A 24,918-nucleotide genomic window follows, 5' to 3' on the forward strand; every position below is an offset into this window, starting at 1 on the left:
TATATATATATATGTGTGTGTGTGTGTGTGTGTGTGTGTGGAAATAAAACTACCAATTATAAGTAAATGACACAAAATAATAAAATATTACATCATGACAAAATACATCATATTCTTTAACTAATAAAAGCAAAGGGCAGCAAAAGTTTACCGTCTTAAGAGCTTTGGAGTTGATAATAAAAGACACACAATATATATACATATATCGCCTATTTCGACAATATACATTTTTAGCTAAACAAATAAAAAAGAGCTTTCGTCTTAAGAGTTTGGAGCTGACCGAAGATGAGATAATTTGCAAATATAGGTCGATTTTTTTTTTTTAATGCTTTATTTTCTGACAAGTCACATATAAATTAACACAAAAAAAGTAGTTCCAGAAATTCCCCCCAAAAAAATCCAAATTAAGGAAAGAAGAAGAAAAAAAAACTAAATAAATAAACACAAAAATGAAGAAATGTATACACAGAGGTACAAAATAAGAGCTTGTAGACCTGTTGTACCTGTTCAGGAGCAGCGACGTCACGCAGGGGGCGTGGCCTGCTCAACCTGTGCGCGCTGATGTTTGAGGGACACTACGCTGAATCACAGCGAAGGAAATGTAAACCGTTGGGACGCGACATCGAGTTTTTCCACCGGCTTTAAACCCGTGAAAGCGTGTGTCGATGATTCTTACAGCGGTTTGCAACTTCTGCGATCCACACGGAGTCTGAAGAACTTAAAGATGATGCTCAACTTCTTCCCGGTGCGGAAATTCAAGCGCAACGGCAGATATATTGTGTTTGGGGCGGTGTTGATGGTCGCCTTCCTGGCGGCTTATCTGCAGTTCATGGCCGTGAACGAGTGGAGCAGCCCCGGTGAGTGACATCTGATGCCCTGTCACTTAAATACTGCTTGCTGATACAGTATCAAATTATGATGATGCTTTACAGTAAGGGTCACTTTATTAACCTTAGTTAGTAGACTAACAACAACAACAAAATTTTTACAGCATTTATTGAACTAGGTCAGAGATTCCCAAACTTTCTGTCAGCCGACACTATTTGTCCTAAACGTTTTTCTGATGGCGGTTTATGGTCACATGACACGCATGTAAACAAATAAAATATTTAAATTTTTTTTAAGTGTCTTATTTTGTATTTTATTTCCATTGTTTTAATTTATTGTTTTTATTAAAAAAAACAAAAACAAATTTTGGGCAACTTGTTCTAGGTTAATGTTACTACAATATGAACTGATTTTAAATTATACAGTTTGAACAATGTATTAATGTATTAAATTATATTCATTGCTGTAAAAGTATTGTTTGTGATTCCCAATGCATTAACTACCAAACCTCATTGAAGACTATCATTATTACATTAATAATTTCATTCCATTATCTTATTCTATTTCATACTAAGTTTCATACTTTCCACAAACTTTACTAAATTATTATTATGTTTACTGGTAATTAATCCAATTTCTAATAGGATTCCAATTTTACACGCTACCTATTTCTTATAATATTCCATTCTTCTACCAAATACATACCGATTCTGTGTTTTCTAATTAGAGTTTTCATTTGATATTTTACATGCATTCCATTTCTAAATGCATTTCAGATTTGACTCACTACATTCCACATTTATAACGTTTATTAACAGTCCATACTAGCTACATTCCAGTTTATTAGATATTCAGTTGCATCAGGGGTTTGATTGGCCATTGAGTATTCTTCATTAAAAGCCAGGGAGGGAGGAGCTGGAGTTGAAGTTTGGAATTTACTGTAAATTTGCTCTTAAATGAATACCTCACTCAAAAATGACAAACTTTCTGAAAATGTACTCACCATCCCAGATGTAGATGAATTTGTTTCCTTATTGGAACAGATTTGAAAAAAATGTAGCATTACATCACTTGCTCGCCAATGGATGCTCTGCAGTGAATGGGTGCCGTCAGAATGAGAGTCCAAACAGTTGATAATATCACAATAATCCACACGACTTCAGTCCATCAATGAACAATCTTGTGAAGGGAAAAGCTGCATGTTTGTAATAACTTGGGTGAACTGTTCGTTTAAGAAGACTTGGTCATGGTGAATTGCTTTTATTATTATTACACACAATGCAATATTATATACAATACATCATGCAAAAAGTACAGGACAATGGAATTTAATGCACTGACAGAATGCATTGTGTTGCTGTGTACACGGATATGGTCAGTGTGCATGCAGACACGAGAACTTCAGACTGGTTGTTTCTGTCCTGCCAGTCCCAGCACAAAATCAGGGTGTTCCCTTCCCATTCCCAGAGTGACTCACGGTGCCTCTTCTGCTTTTCTTTTATCTGCCGGCTCAGGGACCTTAAAAATTATAGCAATTTAAATCATGTTTTCTGACTGGCCCTGGATTGCAAAGGTTGTACAAAGAGAAGCTCATGTGATCGAAGAAACCTGAGAGATGTCAGGTGAGCTCGGACCTGCAGAAGGGGTTTGTCATCTTGTTTGAGGTCAGTGTCAGGTCAGAGGAGCAGCACCAATGTCACAGCACCTGGATATCAGCCTGCTAAAATTACATTTGAATAGTAAACTCACACTGTGCCCATGCGAGCGAAATCCGATTAAGAACAAAAGCTGTCCGGCTGAGCTTTAAGGAGGAAGCTTGAGTGTCATGAAGTTCCTTGTTCCTCCTGTATCCAGAGGGGAATGTTTGACCTGCACATGGCATTGACACGCTCTTGTGAGTCCGTTGGCCATGAATTCACATGCATGCCATTCCTCTGTGAACCTGCATATATTTAGCATTTTGATTTCCACAGTGCTTTTTTTTTTTATCCTGGGTTAATGTTATTTGCATATTTATGAGGTTAATAGCATCAGCTGGACATAAACAACGCAGAGTATGAATGAATGCAAACCTTTCCTTCTATTAAATGTAATCTATTGTTTAAACCGTTAACACAATACGTTTTTTATTTCTCCAAGTCTGAAAACAATGGAATAAAAAAAAAAAAAAAATGAAAAAGTTAATTGTGAATTTTAATCTCATAATTCTGAGAGTTCTAATAATTGTAAGAAAGAAGCCAGAACTGTTAGATAAAACAGTAAAAAAAAATCTCACAATTTAGTTTTTTGTCTCCACCACAAAATTGTGGGAAGAAAAGTCTAATTCAAAATGTATCTAGTCAGAAATGCTTTTTATTTTTATTTTTATAATGACTGTAGATGAGATAAACACAAACATTCTGAAACATTTCAAACAGTATTTACTCAAAATGCATAACAAATATTTATATTGACCATGCCAAAGCTGTTGGTAGATTTGTAGTCAGTCACACAGAAGTGGTTTTCAGCTGAAGTGACCAAATATGTACAGTGGCCAAACATTCATCTAAAAATGAAAATTCTGTCACTATTTACTCACAGTTATGTTGCTTCAAACCTGTACGCATTTCTTTCTTTTGTGGAAAGCAAAAGAAGATATTTTTAAGAATGTTGATAACCAAATGGATTTGGGTCCCATTTACTCACAATGGAAGTTGATGGGACTTTGGTTACCAACATTCTTCAGAATATCTTATTTTGTGTTCTGCAGAATAAAGAAATAAATACAGGTTTGAAACAACATGATGGTGATTAAATAGAGACCGTATTTTCAATTCTGGACGAACTGTAATGAGTGGGTGAGTGGTGACATTCTGTGAAACTTAAGTTAAACTTGAAACGTTTTTGCAAATTCAGTTGTTTTGAGTGTTGAAAGCAAGCTACTGCATTTAGCTTTAATTTTCAAGGGCAGTGGTTAGTCTTCCATGTGGCCTAACCAACATTTTGTCTGTGTGTGTTAGTTTTATCCCACTGGGGTGTCAGTGTGAAGTGACGAACCCTTGTGACTGACCCTTGACCCTTGATTTTTTTTTTTTTTTGCACCAACCCTGGATTTTTAGATGAAGCTGAAATTTCCTTGTTGTTTTTTTGTAGAGGATCATCAAAGAGCAGGTGAATGAAGCAGAAATGGAAGGAGACTACAGTAATGCATGCATCTATCTCCCTCTATGCTGCACTGGACATTGGGGCTTTTAAACAAATTCGACATTCCTCCAGGGCAGTTGTCATCAAACTGGTACTGCAGACACTGCTAGCACCTTACATTTTGTATGTATCCCTATGTCTGACACACCCATTTCAGGTCTGGCCGTCTCTACTAATGAGCTGAGGTGTTGAATGAGGTGTGAACATAAGGGACACACAGAAAATGTGAAGTCCTTGGGGTGCTCGCAGGACCGGTATGAAAACGACTGCTCCAGAGGATACCAGGGGCCTCTAGGGAGTACAGTAAAAGAAAGAATTTGAAAAATGGAGAAAGGCACAGAAGACGAAAGTGTCGGTTGCTCACTTTGAACATGCAAATGCCATGCTGAAATCCTCAGGGTCTCTTCTTTAAATGCATTTGTTCTCACTCAAACACTAAGGAAAGTTCACACAACGCCCAGTGTGCAAATACACCTGAAGACACAGACTATAATAGCTGGCCATATAGACAGCTCCCTGCAGTGTGTGCTTAGTAGCGCTGGGGGTCAGATGACCCTTTCTTCTGTAAGGTGCGGCGTCATTTCCTGTGCTTCTTGTTGCTATAGCACCAATGTGCAAGATTAAGCACACTTGCACTTCTCTGTACACACACACAAGGGAGTGTATGTGTTTTCTTCACCTTCTGATGAGCGTCTATACATTTGCTGTAAATGTTTGCAGAGACCTTATGTGCAAATTAACCATAACGTTTTTTTATGTGTTTTGTGTGCACGCAGCTTCTATTTGACAAGCTTGCAAAATACACTTTTCTCCTCTTGAGCGGGATGTTTGTCAAAAGACAACTGATAAATGCCACGTCGAATTTCTTATTTTGACAACTGGAAACCTTTTTGAAACTTGAACAGCTGGTTTTTGTGAGTTTAAGGATATTGTGCACATACACTGGTGTACAAATGATGAAACATGAGTCTTTTTTTTATTGTATTAGCAATCTGTGCTGAGTGTGTTCTTACAAAACATCTTCTTGGGATGTCCTCAAGGTATAATGGATAATAAATAATGACTTTTATTCTTAAAACTTTTAGTTTATAGGCATTATAATTAGCTTTTATGTTAGTGAAGCACCAAAATGAATTTTTCATGAATTCATGCAGTTTTCATTTTACAGAAAACCTAAGTTGTACTTCTTATGTTCACTCATGTTTGTTATAGATCGATTAACATGGATGCTTGACACCTGATTTAAGCTTACCAAGATTACCTGTAATATGAAATACATATTTTTGATTTAATCTAATTAAGGATAACATTGAAAGTGTGTTTGGTGTGATTGAATATGCAAGTTAATGCTTTCCCTCCTTTTAAAGATTAATGTGAACATGGAGTTAGTTTCAGTCTATCTGGAGTAATCCTAACCCATCAATGGCAATCTAATGTCACTGTCCTGAATCAAGCACACGCACGGTCAGTCAGGTGTAATTAATTAATTGGCAGCTTGATTAAATATTTACTCTTTTTCTCTTTCAGGTGTGACCGTCCGCACTGAAAGCATCGGCTGGGCAAACGCTCCTGCTCAACGTGCGGTAAAAGCTCAACTTTGACCTTTGTGTTTCATATTTTAATTACTGAGACCTGTTATAATTGTAAAAAAAAAGCTATATTTTCTTCCTTTTTTTATTTTTTATTTTTTATTCAGTTTTGTATGAAACTGTGACTCTTAGCATCTAGAGGTAAATATATTGCGTCAAGAAAAAGATTTGTCGTGTTGATATTTCACCTGGTTCGTTTCAAAAGGGAGGGTCAAGTTAAATGGTTAGTTCAGCCAAAAATGAAAATTGGACTGTTTTACCTACCCTGTATATGACTTTCTTCTTCAAGACGAATCCATGTCGGAGTTATATAAAAAATTGTCCTAACTTTTCCAAGCTCTATAATTGCAGTCAGCGGGTGTTGCAGTTGAACAGTCCACAACAGTGTTAATTTCGTTGACTAAATATTTTCGTCATTATTTTCGTCACGAATATATTTTTGCGGACGAAAACGAAACGAGAACTAAAATAGAAGGCACTGATGGAGACTAAAACTATGATTAAATTGATTGACATTATCGTCAACGAATAAAGGACGAGACGAAAATAGACTGTGACGAAAATCAAATCAGCAGACGGGAGAGATGCGAGGAATGAACAAAGAACCGGCAAAACATAACAGGCGAGACTGCATGAGAGAAGAGAACCAATCAGAGCCTGACTTATTGAGACGTGAAGCGAAGGTCTTCAGTTTTTAAATGAGCTCCCAGGAAGACGGCATTCGAAGAGGTGATGTCTAAAAGAGCGACAAAATGTCCACAGCTCACTTCACGTTTGACGACGAACAAAACAAAACAAACTGTAAAGCACGCAGAGCGCTCATTCGTGGCAAGAACACAACCTATTTGAAAAGACATTTACAGACGAGCCACCCGGACATTTTCTCAAATGTAATTTCACAACGATGTTCTTTTGTTTATTGAGCTAAGCAAAAGTGGAATACTGCAGTGCATGTTGTAGCATTAAATATTACGAACTGAAAAGTACTGTAAAATAGCCCCTTCTTCAAGTTAGATGAGAGCACAATACTAATACATAATATCATGATAAATACATTTGATTAATACTAATGTTTAGTATATTTTATAATGTTCTACTTGTTGACAATATCACAAATATTTCTATATTAGTCATGTGAAACATGAATGTTCACATCCTATCATTATACATACAAATCTAGCAATATTGTAGTATTTAAAACATACAATATTGCTAGACAAATGAATACCTTATAAAATCTTGTTACTTTTTTTTTATCCACCTAGCTGCCAACTTATTAAATATTTACTTTAAATGTATGCACTTATTGTTCAGCTCAGCTGTAAGCTTTAAGGTCCTGGACCTAACCTTATTTTTCTTTTATTGATGGTCAATTGGCAGCTAGTTATTGTTTACATTATCATGACAGTGTTTGTTGCTGCATAAAAGCTTTTGAATCGAAATAAAGACACAGTTGTGTTGAAATAAAGTTGAATTTGTGTTTTATATATTTTGGTTAAGTTTGTTTCCTATACCAGCTGTAAAAAAATGTCTAGTAAATCTGTTATTGATTTTAGTCTTATTTTAGTCGACTAAAATACCAAGCAATTTTAGTCGACTAAAATAAGACTAAAATTAAAACAAATCAGATGACTAAAACTTGACTAAAACTAAAAAGAATTATAGTCAAAAGACTAAGACTAAAACTAAATTAAAATTTCGTGTCAAAATTAACACTGGTCCACAAGTGATTAAATAAAGCTTCTGTAAGAAACCTGTTTCTTTATCAGAACAGATTTCAAGAAATGTAGCATTACATCACTTGCTCACCAATGGATGCTCTGCAGTGAATGGGTGCCGTCAGAATGAGAGTCTGAACAGATGATAAAAACATCACAATAATCCATCAATGAACAATCATGTGAAGTGAAAAGTTGCATGTTTGTAACAAACAAATCCATTAAAGGGGGGGTGAAATGCTATTTCATGCATACTGAGTTTTTTACACTGTTAAAGAGTTGGATTCCCATGCTAAACATGGACAAAGTTGAAAAAATTAAGTTGTACGTTTGAAGGAGTATTTTTGTTCCAAAAAAACCTCTTCCGGTTTGTCACAAGTTTCGGAAAGTTTTTTTCGAGTATGGCTCTGTGTGACGTTAGATGGAGCGGAATTTCCTTATATGGGTCATGAGGCACTTCTGCCAGAAGAGCGCGCGCTCCCGTATAGCACAGCACTGAGAGCAGAGGCATTCAGTGATCAGAGCGAGAGCGTCGCCAAAAGTCACAAAAGAAGTGTGTTTTTGGTTGCCAGGGCAAGACAACCCTGCACAGATTACCAGAGAAAAAACAGCATTAAGGGACCAGTGGATGGAGTTTATTTTTACAGAGCATCAACAGAGTTTTGCAAGTGTTTTTGTTTGTTCCCTGCATTTCGGATTGCACGTCGTTTATTTCTTAAGGATAATGCAGTCCCAACGAAAAAGGGTCACGATCATGTGTTGGAACCACAGGCGGTGAGTAAAACTGCTTCAAATATCTCTGTGTTGTTAACTTGGCTATCGGCGCGTAAGCACATCAAGTACTGCATCAAAACTGCACTTTCCACATGTACAGCGTAAAAAAAATAAATAAATAGACGACAAAGTGGAACTTAGTCATTTTCCTAAACCGCTAAGCAAATATATACAGTTTCAGTACATATCACATAGAGACGCCTTTGCTGATGCTGCTCTTGTTAAATTTCAGCCTCTGGATCTGTGTCACAGCTTCCAAACGCTCTCAACACAAAAGCCTACTGGCGCTCGTGATTCTTTAGCTCCGCCCACACGTTACGCCTCTAGGCGCTCGTGTTTTTCCGGGAAAAATCAGTACAGACTATCTTTCTCTTATAAATATAATAAAAATAAAGACTTTTTGGAGTTATGAAGGATGCAGTACTACTCTATAGGTACTCAACAATAACAGGATATTGAGTGAAAACGAGCATTTCACCCCCCTTTTAAGACATTTTTAACTTTAAACGATCAGGTTACAATATAACACCCGTTTCACACATACTCCGTCTGCAGTGCGTATGCGTTGTGTATTTTTTTGACACACCCATGTTAACAGATTCCAGCGTTCACACTGCACGTGTTTGCGTTTCGTCAATGCGTTCCAGGAGCAGTGCGTCTGCAGCAGTGCAGCGATCGTTTATGTACCGAGTCTATTTTTGCTGCGCTGCACGCGCTGAATTAAAGTGACAGCGCATTGTTCACGGTAAAAATCAACATGGATTGACACCGAAATGCAGTCATTTCACAATACATGTATACTAATTAAAGCCTACTGTGTTTCACACGCAACACATGGGTTTTGGCTAGATTTAAAACAAGAAAAAGAGCAACTTTAGAGAAACAAGGCAACATTATATATGCAGGCAGAAAAACGAAGTTATTTAAGACCCGTTGGATTGCGTGTAATAAAGCTTTAAATGCAAAAGGCACGAGAGTCGACTGTTTCTGTCAGTGGTGAGTTTTAATTTTAAATGTTTGTGATATCCTAACAAGAAAAGCAGGCTAATGTTGTGTTTAAATGAGTTGCAGCTTGTTTCAGCAATTTATTATAAACAATTGCAGTCAAATGCATGAGTAATACGTTGTTTATATTTGAATTTAAATATGTCTCTGAAAGATTGTTACTGTACTGGGATGAAAGAGTATCACAATGCTGAAAACGCTTTTTGATTTGGTTTTTTTTTTTTTCTTTTTTTTTTTTTACATGATTTGATATCAAAATAATGGACAAATGTTGTGTTTTGTGGCTTAAACAGCCGCGGATCAGTAGCGGACTGCAAACGCGTCCTGTATGAAAGCACAATGAGTGTGTGCTGCTCCAGGACAACATACGTAACGCACACGGACTGCATACGCACTGCAGACGGATTATATGTGAAACTTTGTGAAACTCTAAGAAAACTATTGCTTTCTCCAGTGAAAAAGTCATCTCATATGAATCAGGAGAGAAATATGCAAAGATTGAGCACTATGTTAATGCGAGAAGATATTGAAGCAAGTGATGTAATACAAAATTTCTTTAAATCCTCTCCAATGGAGAATAAAACTCATCTACATCTAAATCTGAGTAAGCTTTGAGAAAATTTTAAATTTTGATTGAACTGTTCCTTTATGTACATATTATTATTCTGGGATACGATATTCCATGCAACATCTTCTGGTTGTATACTGCAAATCTGTCATATGTAACAGGTCATTCCAGTATTCCATGCATGCATATGATTTACATACTGTAGAAATAAAAATTCAACACATCTATGATGCTCACATTTTGTCTAGGTAGTTGCTAAGTAGATTTTGCAGCACAAAGGAAATCGAAAGTGCTGCTGGAATGCAGATGCATGAAAAACAATTCTGTGTGTGTGTGTTTTATGTGTGTGTCACAGGTTCACATCTCTGACAATAAACATGATAAAGACATCTGGACTCCAAAAAACACTCAACAGACATGGAGGGCGGAGGTAATAATACGACCACAATGATAGAAACATACATGGATGGTATTATGTTATATTACCTTGGTACATGTTTAATAAACATAATATTTCCTTGGTATTTGCTCAAAAAAAAAAAAAAAAAAAAAACAGCACCAAGGTATTTTTTTAGTGTAATAGTGTTAGTGTACTAGTTTGTTATATTTCTGTCACTCAGAGCTCTGAATGCATGATCTGTTGATGTGCATACGCTGTAAAGATGATGGTGTTAATCCACATGAGTATGTCACCCAAGGCTCTTCAGCAAGAGATTTGCCATCTTGTTTAATTTAGCAAGACTCTGTGTCTCTATTTTAAATGTGACATGTGAGCTGTACATTTTTGTTCATTCTATATGTTTGTTGGTCATTTAAAAGAATATTTGGGCTTCCAAATTATTTAAGCACTATGGATAACATGACATTTGTGATTACTACAGAAAATGACTTTGGATAATTGACTTTAACAAACACTAATGCGCTTACACTGGAAGTCTATGGGGAAAGTTACTCCAGTTATATGTAAATAAATGTAAATAGTACATTTAGCCAGTAGCTAAATACTTTTTACAATACTTTTCTACCTAATTTACACAGTCATGACCGGAATTGAGATCACACTTTTTAAACAGTATTTTAATGTTTATTCCAGTGTTGTGTCTTACCCCATTGACTTCAATGGTAAATGCATCAATGTACCTAAACATGTTTTTTTCCCTTTTTTTTGCAGTCTGGTGGATGACATAGCTTATAATATTATAGAATATTAAAAAGTGAAAAAAACTGTATGTGTGTGTTTGCTGCAGTATAAAGGAATGGCGAATCTTCACATCTTTGAGGACTGGTGTGGCACGTCTATATCTCAACTACAGAAGAATCTACATTATCCGTTATATCCTCACGTAGGTGTTTTATCTGTATAGATGACATATCTGTCATATCTGTACCCAACTCTTTTAAATATTAATAATAATAAATGTTTCTTGAACAGCCAATCAGCATATTAGAATGATTTCTGAAGGATCATGTGACACTGAAGACTGGAGTAATGATGCTGAAAATTCAGCTTTGGATCACAGGAATAAATTACATTTTATGATATGTATTTAAATATAAAACATTTATTTTAAACAATAAAAATATTTAACAGTATTACTGCTTTTGCTGTATTTTTGATCAAATAAATTTATATATATATATATATATGTATATATATGTATATGTATATACTTTATATAATTTCAGCTTTATTTGAATAAACAAATTTGGTTAACAACCCTGTTAACAACCTACTTTACTTTCAATATTAGATTTGTTTGCATTGTATTTGATATGTTTTTATTTCTGTAGACTCGTACAACTGTGAAGAAACTTGCTGTGTCACCCAGCTGGACCAATTATGGACTCAGGATATTTGGATACATACATCCTTATACCGATGGTTTGTCTGTCTCTCTTTCACACACACACACACACACACACACACACTAGGGCTGCATTATAAATCACATGCGTTTATCATGCGTATCTCGTCAGTAAATCTGGTTCACTGACAAGCTATGCAATATCACATTCACTATCAGCGATGTATGGCATGCGCTAATGAAAGCTGTTTGCGTAGCTTGCCAGTGCACATGCTGGAGATTTACTACTAATCACAGAACCAGCTTTACTGATGAGATACACATGATAAACGCATGCGATTTATCGTGCAGTGCTAACATGCACATATTCAGATTGTGTGCCATTGTCACACTGTTATCCCTTCCCTTTGTTTGGCAGGTGACTTTCTGTTTGCAGTGGCGTCTGATGATAACAGTGAGTTCTGGCTCAGTGAAGATGAGAATCCAGACAATCTGAAGCTCCGCGCTTACGTCGGAAAGGTTGGAGAGAAAAGTGTCAACTTTATAATTGCTTTAATGTAGATGTGTGAAATGCATGCACTGAATTTTGTGTGATTCCTCCATTTTTAGACAGGCAGAGAATGGACTGCCCCAGGGGAATATGGGAAATATGCCAGTCAGATATCAGATCTTATTCCGTAAGTGTGTTTGTGTTTCATAATGCTGCAGGGAAGTGCTCACACATCTGTCCAAGTTATGACCACATACCTCGGTGATGAAAACTATTTTTAGATTCCGTATGTGTAGATTCACAAGGTGCTGCTTGTGTCCTGATGATCACGGCACACAGTGGGATGTCATTAAAAGTATTCTTCTGTTATAAGATGATTTGTAATAGTGCAGGTGTGTGTAACATACGTTTAAATAAATAACTTGAATTAAAGGGATAGGTCACCCAAAAATGAAAATTCAGTCATCATTTAGGTACTCACTTAGAGACCTGCACGGGATGTTATTTTCTTCCGCCCGCATAATCCCACGAGTAAACATATAAGTAGTTTTTTTTTTTTTTAATACTTTGCATATTCTGCCTGATACTAGCCTAATAAGTTATATAATAATAATAATAAACCTGGATTTATTTCATGTTCAAAGGAAAAGTAGCCTAGGGCCTAATACTACTTAAGAATGCCTTCTTTGCTTTTAGCAATTCCTTCAAACATAAAACAAAAACATATACTTATTCCTTAATAACAAAATAAACCAATTTTAAATATTTAACAAAATAATTAAATAAATAAAAATAAACTGAATAAACTAAAAAAAACTGTACGACTACTTAATGTGCCCATGGAGAACTAGCAAGTCATTCACTGATGAGGGCTCTTTGCTCTAGTATGCGACCGCAAATACTTAAAGCCCTCTCCGAATGTGCGCTAGAAGCTGGAATGCAAAGTACATGGCGTGTTACTTTGCTTAATCACGGAAATTCTTGACATCGTCTTTTTTAACCATCCCTATATCAGGAAAAAAAAAAAGCATGAAACTTTTTTAAAATGTAATTATTTATTTATTAAATGTAACATTATTTTAGAATAATATATAATATCATATATAAATATATATTAATTGATGTTTTATTAGAATAGTTAATTTATTTCTATTTTGTTTTCAACTAATTTCTAATTCCTAATTGTCTGTTTAATTTAAAAAAAAATTTTGTCTATATGGTAAAGCATAATGAGAATGCAATTTGTGAAGTCACTATAAAGATTTTTGTATTATTATTATTTGTATTATTTAAAATTTAAAATACCTAAAAAAAGATTTTTTAAATGTTTTTTCATGTTTATCTTTTAATGTAAAACTATTGAGTTGCATTAGAAGCTTAACATATAAAAGTTTCAAAGATCTAATTGTGTTCATGAAAAATGAATAAAAGTTCACTTTTTTATTGTTTTACAGTCTGCAAAAGAACAATAAATATTTCTTTGAGCTTATCCACAAACAAAACGATCAGGGAACGGATCATGTGGAGGTTGCGGTGAGTGTGTTCGCTGAGAGTGTTTGTGTGTGATTGGTCGGTGTACACCGTTATGACACGGTCTGTCTTTACTCACAGTGGCAGCTCAAACAGATCGGGAGTGGATTTTCAATCATCGATTCCAAGTTCATCTCCCTCTACACCAGTGAGTGTGTGTGTGTGTGTGTTATTCTGGGATGTGGTTGCATAAATGTCAGGGTAGTGTTAGGATGCTTGGAATAGCTGCTCCTGTCTACACACACGTCCTGAAATAGAGCTAATGATGGGGTAGTCACCACTGCACAACGTGCGTGTGTTGTCCTCTTATTGCTTCAGTTGAAGTGTGTCAATCCAGGCTTTTGCGTTCATTTCTGTGTAAACATATGCTTATGTAGTTCTCGTTAGTTCTTGTTTTTGTTTTCACACTTTCTTAAACTTTATCAGTTTATCGACGCGTTTGCCTTCGTTATTGCAAACTACATTAGTAAGAATTTTTATTCATTTAAAAACTGCTGAAGTTGAATAAAAATATAACAGGAAAAAATTTGATGTTTATTTTGAATTTTAACTCAAATAAAAAACTTTTGTTAAAATATTAAAATGTAGTGCATGCAGTGTGTGTTGTTACAAACATGATGTCATGTGACAGTGGAGCATACTGCGGTTTGAAAAGGTTTACATGTAACATTTATCATGCTTTTAAAAGTGTTTGGTCATCTCAGAAATGTTGCAGCTTTAACCCTCTACATTTTTCCTGCATCTTTTAGCAGTTTGAACAGTCTACAATACTTTGGATGGTAATGTGCTTTCAAACTGATGACCTCATTTTTGTATGACACAATTTACACGTGTGTGTGTGTGTGTGTGTGTTCATTCAGACGAGTCCTTGCTGAAGACTGTAGATGTCAATCACATTCCTCAGACCTTTGCCAGTCATGTGACTCCGCCCCAGAGGTCGTCTGAGACTCCGCCCCATGGAGTAGACATGCTGAGAGCAGATCCTCGAGACTCATTTCATCAGGGTGAGAACTTCAGACACAAACTCACTTTCACTCAACACCATTTAAACATTATAAACCAACAATGCAGACATGCTGCGCTATTAAACATTGAACTTAACTCCTTAAAATGAAACCCTCAGGGCATTCCAGGCCCACATGCTGATATTTTTTCAGTGGAAGCACTTTCCAAATAAAGATGGTTCCTGTTGACCATGTCTGTCAAAGTGGTCCAGAATATATGCAGACGGGACATGAATTCAGTGCCACCTTCTGGCAGAAGAGACATTGTTACAGTGGTTCTTAGCCTTTTTGAATTGAAGACCGTTTGCTCAAAATTGTACTTTAAGCTCATCCCCCCAGTCCATATTATATATATTATATTTTATTATTTCTACTGTAATTATGACAAAGCAGCTTGTTTTCAAACTACTTTTTATTGACAGAAAAATGGGAAACCTTACAATTAATTAAATTATATAACCATAATCAAAATTTTTAATTTCACGATATTTAAGAATTGTATGTTTTGTAAGAATTGTGTGTGTATATATATATATATATATACATACATACATACATATACATATACATATACATACATATATATATATATATATATATATATATATATATATATATATATATATAAACATCACACCCACAGATCTATTTCTCTTTGGGGCACCTGGTGTATTAAGATCTCAAATCAAATAATAAATGTATATATATAAAAACATTACAATGTATTACAAACATTTTTGGTGTTAAATTATTTTGACACATAAAATAATTAATGCTAGATATTTCAAATATATTAAATTAATAATTTCAAGAAAAATGTGCATTAGATAATTAAATTTATATAATTAATATACATTAAATTGTGCATGTTGTTGTTATTATTGTTAATTAGAAATCTTAGTAATAATAGTAATGATGTGTTATAATGTTTTGTGTCTATTTGTATATGTAGTTCCTTTATTGGACCGGACGCGTTTGCAGGGAGTTTTACCTGACTGTATTTATAACCCCAGCTACATCATAAAGGGATATCCTCTAATGCGCTACCAGGGCCTGCAGTTTGTAAGTGTACATCGTTAGAAAATTAATAAAAAATTTAAGTGTATGTTGTTGTGCCTATGCGTTTGTGATCTTGATCGATCTAATCTGATGCAGGTGCACCTAACGTATGTGTATCCTAATGACTACACACGGCTCACACACATGGAGAACGATAACAAATGTTTCTACCGTGGGAATCCATACTACCTGGAAAGGTAGACACACAAATACTGTACACCACCATTCATATGCTTGGGCTTGGTGTGGCTTTTTATTTATAAATTTTTTTTAAAAGTATCTCATGCTCGCCAAGGCTATATTTATTCGATTAAAATACAAGAGCAACAGTAATATTGTGAAATATTGTTACAATCAGGGGAGCAGTTTTCTTTTTGAATGTGTTTTGAAATATAATTTCTTCCTGTGATGCAAAGCTGAATGTCCAACAGCCATTACTCCAGTCTTTAGTCACATGATCCTTCAGTAATATTTATAATATGCTGTTTTATTTAAACATCATTTGAAATGGAAATGTTTTGTAAAATTATAAATGTTTCTTTTGATCAATTTAATGCATCCTTGCTGAATCAAAGTATTATTTCTTTAAATAAAATCTTACTGACACCAAATGTTTGATCACACCCACTGATCTATCTCTCTTTGGGGCACCTGGTGTATTATGATCTCAAATCAAATAATTTGTTTTTAGATACGGCTTCTCAAACTATATTCAGCTGGATTTGCCTGAAAATGAGGAGAGAGTCATCAAATACAAAGGTACAGCATACATTTAAACATCATTCACAATGCAAAACTTCCTTAATGCAACAGGAATATTTTGTAGGAAATAATGATCATGAATTTTGAAAATAATAATTATTAAAAATGTATAATGATGAACCGTGTGCAGTAAGATTAAATATTAGATTAGAATAATTATATTACAGTAAGTACACTTATTGAAACGTGGTCAATTTTGTTGTCTTCAAGTCCCAACAGCTTGATGGTTCAGAACTTAAATCCCATTTCAAAACACTTAATGCTTGTCTTTGTCTTCCTGTAGGAGATGGCATGGAAGGAAGAGCCATAAACCTGGGCAGAGATGAAGATGAGGGCTTGCAGAAAGCTGGAAAGTATGAGGAGAAGCAACAAATGAAAGATAAGGTTCTCCAGGAATATGGAGATGATTATGATGATTACACGATGCAGAGACGCCGTAAACTGTATTCTGTTCAGAAACATGGCAGCATCAGAAAAAAGAGGCAAGACCGGGAACTAGACAACAGATTTCAACAGATGGACCAAGACAACCAACCTAAGGCAATCCAAAAACCGCCTGAAGAACCACAGAACCAGCCAGAGGAACCACAGCAGCAACCAAGAAAGAAGAAGAAAAGGAGACGTCCTGAACAAAACCAGAAGGACCAACACTACCTCCAAAACCCACCTTCTGAGGTGAAGAACTATGACCAGGGAAGAGAAAAAGACTCACAGCGGTTTCAGAATCACGTCATGGAGAACATACCTGACCGGCAGAATCCAGGACCAGCTCAAAGAGAAGATCACTTGAGTCCAGAAGTGAAACATCAAGTGGACCAATCGCTTAATGCTGGAAGAATTGAGCTCCACCAACATGAAGCCAAATACCACAACAGTAGTAATGGGAATCCAAATTTTGTTGCAGTTGGAGACAGAAATATTCCTGTGGAGAACATACGAGAAGCCAATGAATTGAAGCAAAGATCAGTGACCAACCCTGCCATGTTTGATGAGGACCAGAGGGAACGTCATGACCTTGTGAATCGGATGGGTAATCGTAAAGTCTATCTAGGTGAACCTGTGGAGAAGACACCCAAGAACTCTAGATTAGATGAGGTGAACGTAAAAAAGGCAAGGCTGGAGAACACTGCAGATGAGCTGCCATCCTTGAATGGGAATGAAGTCAAAGCTGAACCAATGAAGAGGCGCAAACACTCAAAACATAAAGCAGATGAAGCCCTGCACGTTTTGGAGAACAACCCAGAAAAGGCTGTAGTAGATGACATCAATATTCCAATCAAGAACAATAATGTGGCTTTTCATCTTCAGATTACCCAACATCCACTTCAAAACCCATTGTATAACGAGACCAATGAGCTTCAGGCATTGGTCATCACAGCTCCTTCTAACAAAGAATATAACAACCGCTGGGATCACATGAATGATGGCAGAAAGGAAAAAGAGATTCAGGATAATGCGATGCATATAGAAGAGGTTGAAGATGGAGGAGATGGAGGAGATGAAGAAGACTCTTGGGTCAAACAGGGTTTCTCAGAGGAAGACGACTATGACCTCACAAACAGGGCTGTGTTTGACGTGGAAGTCAAGTGGTCTCAGACGTTCCAGGCCAAACCTCTAGATCTGCACGCCTTGCGCTCCGACTGGATCGATCTGAAGTGTAATGTGTCTGGAAACCTGCTGCTCGAGGAATCGGAAGCGTTGTCTGTAGTGGAAGCTTTCATGAAGAAACTAAACAAGAAATTTCCAAGGTAGGCCAGCTGTTCAGCAGGAATCAAATATTGAATGAAATCAGCAGTTCATTCACTCTGTGAGCTGCGTTTGGAGTGGAATACTACCATACTGAATAATACACCGTTTATACAGTGTACTTCCTGGGATTTTATTGATAATGTATTAATTTGCATCAAAAGGGTATTTTTATTCAGCAAGGGCACATTACATTGATAAAGTCACTACATAATGCTACTTTAATTTCAAACAAATGCTGTTCTTTTTATAAAAGAATCCTGAAAATTAAACATTGCAGTTTCCACAGAAATTTACATTGTGAATAATATGAAATACTTTTGAGCAGCAAATCGGCATATTAGAATAATTTCTGAAGGATCATGTGACACTGAAACCTGGATGATGCTGAAAATTCACCTTTGCATCACAGGAAGATATTTAATTAAAAAATATATTACTGTAGAAAATGGGTGTTTGAAATTTTATAACATTATTGTATAACTGTGTAAAATTGCAAATTTAAAATTGTTGTCCGTAGTGTGTGCTTTTTTAGTATTTTCTTCATATACCATTTTAAATGGTATTTGTCATGCTGATCAAAAGTTTTAGTTAATAGTATTTTCAGATTCGCCGTCATAATGGAAATTTGTCATGCAGTACGCTCTATTTCTATAATATTGCATACATACAGAAAATCAGTGCACAGTAAAAATGGTATGTACTGTATAGTATAGTATTAGTATATAGTATTTATGCAATCCTGAACATTTCAATTCATCTTTGACATTAACTGGTGTGTGTGTGTGTGTGTGTGTGTGTGTGTGTGTGTGTGTGTGTGTGTGTGTGTGTGTGTGTGTGTGTGTGTGTGTGTGTGTGTGTGTGTGTGTGTGTGTAGGCAGTTCTCTCTAGAGCGTATTGTGAACATTGCGAAGAAGCCTGATTATAATCGTGGCAGTAGATATCTACTGGAACTGGACCTGCAGGAGGCTTCAGGACGCCACCTGCGTCTGGTTCAGTACATCTATGTGAAACGAACTGAAGATCGGGGTTTTCACAAAAAGCAAAAGGCTCAGGACGCAGAACTTAAACTTTGCAATCCATATCGCTTCTACTGGAACCCGACTGCTACCGTCCACTTCATCGTCCCAGGTAGCACTCTCATATCGAGTTTTATTCAAGATGCTTTCTTACACACCCTGGTGAAGAAAATGACTTGTGCATGTTTCTGAGTAGACTGCATGAAACACCTTCATAAGGTAGTGTGTGTGTGTGTGTGTGTGTGTGTGTGTGCATGCAGTGAAGAACCAGGCCCGTTGGGTGCAGCAGTTTATTTCAGACATGGAGGAGATGTACCGCACCACTGGAGATCAAAACTTCAATGTCATCATTACTGACTATGAAAGCACTGATATGAACATAGAACAAGCTCTACAGAACTCATTCTTGCCTAGGTACATTGACCAGTTCATAAATACACACTAAGTAGAGTGATCCTTCATGAGTTCGTTTTCCTGATCGTATGGCACATTGACATTGTTCATATTTCTTTCTTAACCTGTGGAGAAGTCACATTACTACAGCTTCTTAAAACGAGACCCCACTTTGAGTCCATTTCTATTGTGTATCCCATTTCAGGTATCAATACCTCAGGTTAAGTGGGAACTTCGAGAGATCAGCAGGACTGCAGGCAGGAATAGACCTCATTTCTGTAAGTTTAAGACAAAATAACACACTGTACTTACAAAAAAAAAAAAAAAAGGCTTAAATACGTGTTCAAAACATGACAGGATCTTCAGTGAAAATGAAGGCTGAACTAATTCAAGATGATGGATGTCACTCATTTGCAGCTTATAAAGGTCTGTCTCTTTCTCAGGATGATCACAGCATTGTGTTTCTCTGTGACCTGCACATTCATTTCCCTCCTGGCTTCATCGACACTGTGAGAAAACACTGTGTGGAGAGACACATGGCCTTTGCTCCGATAGTCATGAGACTGAACTGTGGCGCTACACCCCTGGAGCCTGATGGTGCAGTCTTGCACACACAAGATAACATGATAACACGATAACACCACCATATACAACATAGAATTAGATTCATGTATATCCACACATACACTATTGTTCAAAAGTTTGGGGTTCATAAGATTTGTTTAATGTCTTTGTCATTATTACCCCAGTCTTCAGTGACGCATGATATTTCAGAAATAATTCTATTGGTGATTTAGTGCTCAAAAAACATTTCTTATTTTTATCAGTGTTGAAAATGGTTGTGCTGGTAATGTGCAGGTTATTGGGAGGTCAATGGCTTTGGTCTTCTGGGCATTTATAAGTCAGACCTGGACTCCATCGGGGGCATGAACACCAAAGAATTCACTGACCGCTGGGGCGGAGAGGACTGGGAACTACTGGACAGGTCAGTCATGGGACAATACACTAATATCATACTAATAATAAGTATAATAAGTTCATTACTAAAACGTTAATCATTTATTAGCTTGATCTCAGTCTGTATGCGTAATTAGATTAATATATTAATATAATAATAATAGTTTTTTTTGTTTTTAGATTTATAAAAATAAAACTTAATATAATAAAAAAAATATATGGTATAAACTTACACTAAAATAGTAAAATAAAATATTTTATTCATTTATTTCTGTGCTAATTTATATTTTGAATCAGTTTTTTTTTTATATATATATTTGAATTGCCATCATTCACACTATAAAATGTTCTATATAAATAAACTTGCCTTGTATAGGATATTAACCCTTGAACATCAATTTAAAAAAGTTATTCTGAAGACCAAAATGTCCATGTAAGAAAAATGTCATGAAAATGTTAATGTTGCATTTGTTCTCATTTTAATGAAGACCCTTGGTTGATTATTTATGGAGTAAAACTTTTTTTTTTTTTTTGTGAAACAAAATAAAGTGAGAGATTTTAGTTTATGAAAATGATTTATGAGCTTTTTTTTTTTAAAAGTATTTAAAAAAAAAACACATGTTGAACAAAAAATTGCTAGAAAATTAAATTCATAAATCTAAACAAGCTGTGTTCCAAATTTGAGGTTGATATGTCCAAAAATGAGCTTTTACTAAGATTTTGTTTGGGTGCAGTACTGACATTTTTCCATTAGATTGCCAGCAAAGCTTTTCTGGCATACACAGTGGTTTGATTTATGATTTGCAGTACAGTACAATTGTTCTCCCTCAAACATTACAGCGATGCACACACAATTTTTTTTTAGTACACACATGCAAAACCACACTCTGACATCCATACCCGAACACTCAAACAATTATAGTTGTATCATTTATTCAGTTGCCTCTAAAATACAGCAAAAACTGAAAGAACAAAAAAGTGCAAATTTGCTTTATAGGCCAAACCTAAGAAAATAGCACCATTTAGTAAAAAGAAATGTCATTTTTGCAGCTTTGTCACCAGAATGAAGGCCTGATAACAAAGATTGCACTGTACTATAGTTAAATTGCCATGTGACAAAAAATTGCATTTGACATTTTTGTGTAGCTGGTTTAATATAGATTTAGCTAAATATAAAAATTCTAACAAAAATACACCCTTGTGCCAATATGTATGCTGTTGGCATTAACACAGGCAAAATTACAAAACTGTAAAAGACAGAAATGTCCATAATTACAATTAACAATGGTTAATATTGGCTATTTAAAGGTTATTGTCTGTAATGTGAACATAATTTACACTTTTCGTGACGGCCAGAACTGTAATATCCCTAATGCTAAACAAACATTATTTGGTGTGTGAAGTGCTTTCTGTTTTGTGTGGTCTCAAGGATCCTTCAGGGGGGGCTGGAGGTGGAGCGACTCTACCTGAGGAACTTCTTCCATCACTTTCACTCAAAGCGTGGAATGTGGAACCGCCAGATGCTGCGCAACACGTAACCAACGCTTACAATGGCACTTTAAACTTCAGGACATTCCAGATGTGTTCCAGATCACATCTGACTGAAGGTGAATGTGAGGTGACCGATTAATGGAAACACACAGAGACTCAGGACAAAGACGTCTGTGATGCTTGGATTGAACAATGTTGCATCCAGACCCCTCCAGATCATTTCCAGAGTTGGAATGTTTCTCACAAGCTAGCTATGCTATCAAGAGTGAATTTTTTATTATTTTTTTTAATAAAGGAAGGAACTGATATAAGTTATTGATGCCTTCAGCATCTCTTGGTTATTGTTGTTGTCACTTCCAGATCAATCAAACGCCTTCAGTCGCGTCTGGCTGAGTATTCTGCTCTAACAGACAGAAATGTGACATTTAATGAGATGTATATACTGAAAAAATGTGTATTTATTCAGGTAGGTAAGTGTCTTGGGTGAGGGTTGACTTTGCACATTGTTACATATGTTTTATGCTGTGTGACCTCTTGGGGACTGAAAGAATCTGGCCGAAACTGAAGAGATGTGCAATATTCCTATAGCATGTTGGTCTAAGAAAAACAATTCATTCAGGTGAGAAATGCTGTCAATCTCACAAAGACTGTGAAGAACGTGTCTTGGTCATATAACATTTTCAAAATATAAAATTAATTACATTTTGTTAAAAGAATAGTTTTTTTTTCAGTACTTTTTATAAAAGTTAAGCGCAATGTACTCCCCAATTCTCATTACTGGAATGCACACAAATAGCCATATTAAATTCAAAGTATATATGTGTCATGGTAGCATGAAATGACCATCCATGTTTTCTGTGATATTTGCCATTTTATAGTGGTATTGCAGGCGTTTTAAAGCTGAAAAAGCTCTTTTTGTTCAATTGAAAGAGATTTTCCAGCATTTTCTATCTTCATGATACGTTCCAGTGAGTAGATCTGTTGATTTACACTGATTCAGCCCTTTACAGTATTAATTAAAGCAATCCTAATATTCATTAAACGCAATCAATTTCAGTTCTTTTCCATAGGGTTATTATTTGGTTTGTTATGAGTTTGTACTCTGATGAATTACATGCAACCTTTTCCCACTGATAACTGAGATAAGACATGCTCGGTGTGACTGAAAGGTTATCAGATCTACTCTGTTTTGTAGGGATTTGGCGCTGTTTTTAGAGTATATTTTTTAACCATTGAGGTTAGTTTGTTTTTTGGTGGGCTCATTATTTTCTTTTTTTTTTTTATCTGACATTCACATAGTGTGTTACTTAAAAATCAAGTTATTTATTTATTCTTCCGTATTTTGTAAGTGGCAGAATGGAAATGACCTTTAACAAATTTATGTAGATCACCAACAACCTTAAAATAAAAAGTTTCTTCTGAGATATTCAGTGTGTTTTATTTGTTTTATAATCAGTATCAGCACCACTGGTTTTCTGCATTAATAAAATATATTGATTAGTTTATTGTCTGACTGCAGCATCACGTACTGTACTTCTTTCCAGAAAAACGTTTTGATGTTTATTATTTTCAGTTTTCTCTCTGTTGGCATGTTAGCGTCATCAATCACTCCATTGTTAAGTAATGTTAGGTTAATCCTTGTCTGTTGTCTCAGAATCCAGAAATAGAGATGTTGATGTAATAAATAACTAGACCAAAACCTCGAAGAACGTTCTCATTACCACAGGAAGATTCTCACTACTGCAAATGTTGTTTAAAGTGAAAATGGTACATTTCAAATGTTTTCATGCTTGAACTGTTTTGAAGCGGCATTCGATCTTCCACCGATCTTTCTTTTTTTTTTTAAGTGGACAACACACTCATACAAGTGACATTTGACAAGCCTCCATACAGCAGTTATAAATTGTGGAGAAGGTTTAAATTACAATCGTTTTAAAAGGAAAGCTCAAAACTTTAAATCAGACACTGCATTTAACAAATATGTGACCCTGGACCACAAAACCAGTCTTAAGTGTACATTTTTTTGAAATTGAGATTAATGAAGGCTGAATAAAAAAGCTTTCCATTGATGGATGGGTTATTAGGATTGCACAATATTTGTCATAGAGACAGCTATTTGAAAATCTGGAAACTGAGGGTGCAAAAAAAAAAAATCAAAATCTTGAGAAAATCACGTTTGAAGTTGTCCAAATGAATTCTTAGCAATGCATATTACTAATCAAAAATAAGTTTTGATATATTAACGGTAGGGAAATTGACGAAATATCTTTCTTAAACATGATCTTTACTTAATATCCTAATGATTTTTGGCATAAAACAAAAAACTATAATTTTGACATATACAAATGTTTTTTTTTTTGTGTGTGTTTTTTTTTTGCCATTGCTAAAAATATACCTTTGCGACTTAAGACTGGTTTTGTGCTCCAGGGTCACATATAGTGTTTTCAAACAGTATAATGAAAAGAAGAAAAAAAAACTCCACCAAAATGTAATATACATCTAAATACAACACCTAAAGTCAACTGAGGACCCTCCATCTGTTGGTATGAGCTTGTGAAGGGTTAAATTAAGAACAGGAGACTCTGGCTTCCCTCTGAGCATGTTTAAATTCTACAAACGCCTTTTAATTTTATACGGAGGGCTATATATAGTGACGGCTCGTGTCTGTGCATTTATCTGGAGTTGTGTATATATGTGCATCCTCAGGCCTGCAGTCAGCGGAGCTCAACACATTGTCAGTGCAAAGAACAAACACTCAGTATCTAACGCAATTGTTAAAACTAAAAAAAAAAACATCATTTTTGATGATAATAATGCATTAGTCTATATTTAAAAATGTCTTAACCATTTTCATATGTCAAAAATGAGCCAAGAAAGGGGTATTGTTGAATATTTGCATACTGCCCATAATACACAATTTGTACTGCAGAAATATTAAGAGCACTATGGAAGTTTCATGCTGATTTGAGGTTATAAAATATTTTCTCTCCACTGCAG

General features: G+C 35.4%; 1 protein-coding gene across 1 annotated transcript; it reads left to right on the top strand.

Moving 5' to 3' along the window:
* The first annotated feature begins 503 nt into the window (after nt 1-503).
* Nucleotides 504-23,343, top strand: b4galnt3b (beta-1,4-N-acetyl-galactosaminyl transferase 3b). Its single transcript, XM_052582015.1, has 20 exons — nt 504-857; nt 5,539-5,594; nt 10,021-10,095; nt 10,913-11,008; nt 11,457-11,547; nt 11,889-11,989; nt 12,080-12,147; nt 13,415-13,493; nt 13,572-13,638; nt 14,351-14,494; nt 15,447-15,556; nt 15,650-15,750; nt 16,245-16,312; nt 16,599-18,063; nt 18,939-19,192; nt 19,341-19,494; nt 19,679-19,751; nt 19,917-20,070; nt 20,332-20,458; nt 21,860-23,343. The coding sequence occupies exons 1-20, from the start codon at nt 725-727 to the stop codon at nt 21,966-21,968; spliced, it is 3,525 nt and encodes a 1,174-aa protein (XP_052437975.1). The 5' UTR covers nt 504-724; the 3' UTR covers nt 21,969-23,343.
* Nucleotides 23,344-24,918: the final 1,575 nt, after the last annotated feature.

This window comes from Carassius gibelio, chromosome B18 (assembly GCF_023724105.1).
Source record: "Carassius gibelio isolate Cgi1373 ecotype wild population from Czech Republic chromosome B18, carGib1.2-hapl.c, whole genome shotgun sequence".
In the NCBI taxonomy this organism is placed as follows: Eukaryota; Metazoa; Chordata; class Actinopteri; order Cypriniformes; family Cyprinidae; genus Carassius; species Carassius gibelio.

Excerpts from the sequence above, each read along its gene's own strand:
- b4galnt3b (XM_052582015.1), top strand. The coding sequence starts at position 725 with ATGATGCTCAACTTCTTCCCGGTGCGGAAATTCAAGCGCAACGGCAGA. Across the intron at positions 5,595-10,020 it reads ACGCTCCTGCTCAACGTGCG|GTTCACATCTCTGACAATAA; the intron begins GTAAAAGCTCAA and ends TGTGTGTCACAG. Across the intron at positions 11,009-11,456 it reads ATTATCCGTTATATCCTCAC|ACTCGTACAACTGTGAAGAA; the intron begins GTAGGTGTTTTA and ends TTATTTCTGTAG.